The sequence below is a fragment of the Hipposideros armiger genome, unplaced genomic scaffold (assembly GCF_001890085.2).
Source record: "Hipposideros armiger isolate ML-2016 unplaced genomic scaffold, ASM189008v1 scaffold_811, whole genome shotgun sequence".
Classification (NCBI taxonomy): Eukaryota; Metazoa; Chordata; class Mammalia; order Chiroptera; family Hipposideridae; genus Hipposideros; species Hipposideros armiger.
Window position 1 is genome coordinate 421,084 of NW_017732161.1, and position 5,968 is coordinate 427,051.

General features: G+C 38.9%; 1 protein-coding gene across 1 annotated transcript in view; it reads left to right on the top strand.

The window, feature by feature from the left end:
* Positions 1-5,968, top strand: part of L3MBTL3 (L3MBTL histone methyl-lysine binding protein 3) — a 136,790-nt gene that overhangs the window by 93,812 nt on the left and 37,010 nt on the right. Inside the window, exon 13 of the mRNA XM_019628837.1 lies at positions 3,374-3,523. Within this exon, the coding sequence (XP_019484382.1) occupies positions 3,374-3,523 (150 nt within the window). The remainder of the gene's footprint in view (positions 1-3,373; positions 3,524-5,968) is intronic.

Here is a 5,968-nt window from a genome sequence, read left to right on the forward strand (position 1 = left end):
GAAGAGAGGGCGGGCTCCCCTGTAGATCACCCTGGCCCATTCGTAAGTCCCTGCGTGGAGGGCTGCCATTATTTCCCCTGCTTCTGGGTGAGAGTTTGAAATTCCTCTAAGGGGGCTATTGAGGCACTAAACCTCATTGGGGCCTGCATCCCTGCCTCTCTCTGAGATGCCTGCATTTACATACGGCAATCTAGAGAGACGTATTCTCCACTTATTCAACAAGTAGATGAGGGGATGGCCTTGTGGAACTTATAAGTATTCAAAGCTATAACTGTTCACTACCATGTGTAGCTGGGGACCCGGCCCTCCTAAGAATCCTGAGTCTTCTGGTGTGAGAGTGGTGGATGGGGTTACGAACAAGACTCTCATTTGCATTCCTTTCTTCATATCTGATCAAATTTCAAGGTAAATGTGCAGGCAGTTATTCAGGAATTGTAAAGCCAAGTGTTTAATGGTGAGTGAAACATATGATGGTTGCAGTATTCTAGGAATAGCAGCATACTGTTTGTCAAAAGAAACTGAAAATTCGTATTTAGATTTTTTTTCTTGCTGTCACAAAATGCAATAAATTTGCAATAGAAATATATAATATGAGGAAGAAAAAATATAATAGAGTCAAAGATTCCATGAAGCATTTGAAGGGTTATTGTTCAAAGGAGACATATCATGGGTTGGAGATGGATTTTCCTTCACATCATTACTAAACGAATAAAATGAAATGAAAGAGTCTGCCTATCCTGAATAAGATGAATAAAATAGTGTGTTCACTTACCTGAGCTACTTCATTGCTATGTGACCATGGGCAAGCAGCATCACTGCATAGATATCTAATAAGTATTCCACAATTCCCGATGTCCCTAAATTTATGCCCCTCTATTCGTTCTCATTTGGGGGGAGAGGGGAGAAATGGCATCGCTATTACCTCCGAATTCTTAAAGCCAGAAGCTTAAAGGCCATTCTTAATTCCTTCCTTTATATCATTACCTAGCACTCGCCCATCTGCAGGGCTCCTGGGAGGGATCTGTGAATGTGTCATGGCTGTCCTCTTCATCTCAGCCGCCGATATCCAAGCCACCATCGTTTCCTTACTCTTAAAAAACTTGTCTTGCTCCAATTCTGTCCCCTAGAAATCTCTCCACAAAGCATCCTGAGAGCGATTGTTTTAAATTGTAAATCAAACCATATCATTCTTTTATTTGAAGCTCCTCCAGTGGCTTCAAAATCGAACCTAAGCTAAACATATGAACTTGTGACTATGACCTACCAGGCCCTGCATAATCCTCCCCCACCCCGCACAGCTGCTTCATCTTCCCCTGGTCACATCACTCTGGCGGCCTAGCTGGTCTTTGTTTCCCGCAAACGTGCCAAGCTTCCCCTGTGTTTCCACTACTCTTCCCACTTCCTGGAATGCTCTTCCCTGTCTTCCCGGCCTTGAGGGCACTGTTCATGTGCTGTTGCTTCAGAGAGGCCCTCCCTCACTACTGATCACAACCCCACAGCTTCCCTTTATGTTATACTCCGTGGCATTTGTCACTGTGTGAAGTCACTACAAGTTATTTATTTGTGTAGTTGTGTATTACCCATCTCCCCCTAGAACATCAGCTCTGTGAGAGCGGAGATCTTGTCCTTTTATTTTACCCTGTGTTTCCAATGCCTAGAAAGATAATTGGCACATAATAAATACTTGTTAAATACTTGTTGAACAAATGAGTGAAATAAAAACTGAAATTACTTAACCTTTTTAAGCCTTAGTTTGTCACATGAAAAGCCTTCCTTTTGTCAATCCTGTTGTCAGGATTAAGATTTTACAGTTATTTTAACTGCATGTAAAACAGTACAGTGCTAGATACATAGTAAGTGCTCCATAAATATTACCAGTTATTGTTTTTGTTATTATTGGGTTAACATTATCTACATTTACGTCAATGCATGATCACGTTACTTTTTTCTTTTGCACAGATATCAGTGTAGAATAGCATGTAGTTAAAGAAAATAAAGATTGCATTTTTGCTTACAAGATATATGTGATACATTTTATAGGCCATTCTCAGAATCACTTGGGAGCATTTTCCGACTCCTTCCTTCTTCTCTCAGGGGGATATATCAGATTCTCTTGATAGAGGGTAGATATGCACTGTTTAAAAAGTTTCCCTGGGCAATTATCAACATTCCCACTACCACATAAGCTGGGGAAAAGAATATGTAAGATGCTAATATAATTTGCCTAAGGTACAGACCATTTCCAGACTTAAGGAGGTTTTCTAAAAACAGAGGGAGGGCCAAGATAGGCAGTTAGTTGGAGGGGCTGATCAGGTATTAAGATACAGAGGCTGCCCAGTTGTTCTGGACATGAGAAAGCTGAGGTCCAGGCACAGAAGTTTACTGACTTAAGGTTACCTTAACAATCAGTGACATGGAGTTCCTTTGCTTGGATAATAAGAATGATCCCCCAAGGGGACCTGAGAGACCAGCCAGTGGTCACTGATGAAAGGGAAGTGCGCTGGATGGGTCAATATCCAAGTTGGCCTCTGGAGCCTATTCATATTAGAGACAGGATCAGCTACAGATGGATATATGGATTTTCTAGGTTTTCAGGTACACATCCAGACCAGAAGACAGGAACAGGAGGGAACTTCTTTCCTTGGGGGCAGGGCGACAGCAGTTATAAAGGAAGTTAAATGGTGTGATGACCCTGGGCCTGGAGGATCGCTTTAGGAAGCAGACCCACTCCATCCATCCATCAGTCTCTGTCCAGCCTCTATCAGTAGCCTTCCTACAATGTCTCATGTATTTCTCTTTTGGGGCTGATTGTTCCCAGAGATATGCAAGCCCTGCCCTTGTATTATTCCTCCCTGGATAATAAAGGGGGAGTTCTTCAGTGACCATTGTTCAGTTCTAAAGATTGCATCAGATTATTTCCAAAAAACCTAGTGTAAGAAACATAATTTCTGTCAAAATATATTTGAATTATACTTTGAAGATAAAATAGCAGCGGTGCCAAAAAATATATACAAGTGGACACTGTGGTCAGCGTTGTTCAAGCAGTAGTTTGCCGTAATCAGAAGTGTCTGGAAGCTGATGGTAACCACTTTGAACGCCTCTTGTAACTGCAGAAGTCAAACATGACTTGTGTTCATCTTTTTTTATCAGCATATATTGAGTGTTACAATTTTAATGTTTCCTTTCTTAAAATATGTATACCTTTTTGTCATCCTCTGTATTTCATACTATATGTTTAATCATACATATACACATATAAACACATACAACATACTCAAATTTTGGAATTTTACAATCTGTAGCATGTCATTTGAGTTGGAAAAAGTAAATATGTTCTAATAGAAATGTTCTTTTTTTTCTCTTAATCTTTTAGTGCTGCCAACTGTCCCTATTCAGAAATAAATCTGAATAAAGATCGCATTTTCCCTGACCGCTTAAGTGGGGAGATGCCTCCGGCTAGTCCATCATTTCCCAGAAATAAAAGAACAGACACAAATGAAATCTCTTCATCTCCTGAAATCAGGTAATTTAAGTTAATATTAGTGCTATTTGGAAGTACTCAGGTAGAAAGAGGTTTTCTATTTTAGATGTTTTATGTTTTATGGTAATATTTTCTTGTACATTATTGAAAATACACCTAATTTAATGTGAAATGATGGTGAGGATCAGAACCTGAAAGTTTTTTTTTTTAATTGGGGGGAGGGTTTATAAAAGCATATCTAAGTCAGGCAGGATTTCTTCTTACTTCATCTTTTAGTTGGACTTGCTTGGTGTTAGTCATGCCAGTTCATATTTCTGAGTGAACTGATCAATATTTATATAGAGCCATCCTTTAGAAGATGGCAGACTACTTCTGAAGAATGGACATTATTTCTTTTTAATGCTCATTATAGGCCAAGTACTTCCATATACATTATTTTATGTAACTATTAAAATACTGTAAGCTCAGTCATTTATTTTTTATTTCACTTGTAGAGTTGAGTTGGGATGTTTTAGCGGCAGTGGATTATATTAAGTAAAGAACTAAGTTCTGTTTGATATATCTTTAAATCATCTGTGCCCTTATATTAACTGAGGATAATTAACTACTAAATGAAAGCAAATTAATAGATATTTCTTAATGCTTAAGTTTTGGAGTTTTTTCATGTATTTTAAAATGTAAGGCAGCATAGTCCTTTATTTTAATATTTTATTACTTCCATCCTTATGGATGAAAAAGGTAGACATTTGAATTAGTATGTCTGATTCTGAATTCAAAGCAATGTTATTGGAGTAATGGCATTTCAAGTATCAATATCCTTCTAGAAAAGCAATTTTTCCCTGTGCATGGGGGAGAGTTGTAACTTCTTTAATTATTAACTACAGTGCTGATTTTTTTTATCCTCAAAACCATGACTAATATATCATAAACTCATTTATCCAACCCTGAAATGAGGGCATATCACTTGAAGTAATTTACTTTAAGACAAATGAAAGTACTAATTTATATAGTAGTAATTACAGATACAGAGGTCATTGGCTCACAACATAGTAAGAATACCTAGAGTTTTAGATTTCAAAAACCAAGATAGTGTTTAAAATATCCACAGATATTTTAAGGGCCACAGTAGTACCATCTCACAGGCATTTCACTAACCATCTGGACTCAGCCAGAATCCTGGGTCCAGTCTCCTCACAGCAGAAAGGAAGTCGGCTTGGGTGATGTCTTAGGGTCATTTTAAACTCAAAATCCATGTAAGAAAATAATAATTTTTCAGTGGGTCTGACCATTCCAGTGACCTGTCTTCTGTGAGGGTATGATCCTGGTTCTTCCTGTCATCACAAAGACAATCTCATACTTTTTTTTTTTTTTTTANGTTATACTTTTTACCCCTCAAAGTGACAACACCCCTCCCCCAATCCACTGCCCCACTCCCCCCGCCCCATATCATACATATCTATTACAATTCCTTTCACTCCACTTCCACACTATACTCCACATCCCGCAACTATATATGTATTCAATTTTAGTTGACATACAATGTTATACAACATCAGTTTCAGGTGTAAAGTGCAGTGATCAGCCTCTACCCCATCCATGAAGCGGTCTCCCTAATAAGACATATGACCATCTGACAACCTACTCTATTTCTAAAGAGCTGTAAACCAGCCTAGTGTAAACAGATTTTCCTGGCGGCATGAACAGAGTCGCACTCTGAAAGAGAAGCATCAACTTCTGTGGAGAGCAGAGGCCTTCATAAACACAGTGCATTATGGAGTTTTTAATGCTGTTGTTTATTTTTGCTGATGCTCTTCACACAAGAAGGGTTGTTAGTCTTCTCCTTTTAAAATAATAATAATAATATTAGGTAAGATTTATTGATGACATCCTGTGTTCCAGTCACTGTTTTAGGACTTACATGTGTTATTTCATTTAATCCACACAGTAACTCGATGAAGCAGCCACTGTTCTAACCCCTGTTTTCTAGCTGAGGAAACAGGCTTTGAATGGTGAAGTAAGTGCCCCAGATCAGGCAGTGGCAGAACCAGGACTCAGCCCAGGCATGCATGGCACTGAGTGCTCATTGTTAACTGCAAGGCTCGTGGGTGAAGCACAGACCTGACCGAGTCTGCCTCATGGGTTTTCCAGATTTTTGTCACAACAGAATGTGAGAACGATTGTGAGCACTTAGGAAACTGAAATGTGGCCTAATTGTTTAAATGAATGATTTTACAATGAAAAGGGTTTTAAACGTAGCAGTGTGGAGCAGTGAGCAAGGCATTCCTTGTACCTTTCCTAGTAAGCTGGACCGGTCTTTCCTAGAAAAAAATTGCCTCCTTAGACGGCAAGTGTTTGCATAGATAGCTGATAGGGAATTATTTGCTACTAGAACAGGGTGCACCCTCATAAGCACTGGTGAGCTTATAAAGTTATTGACTTTTAAAACTGCATAGGGACTCTATAACCTTAACAATGAGGAAATTGACA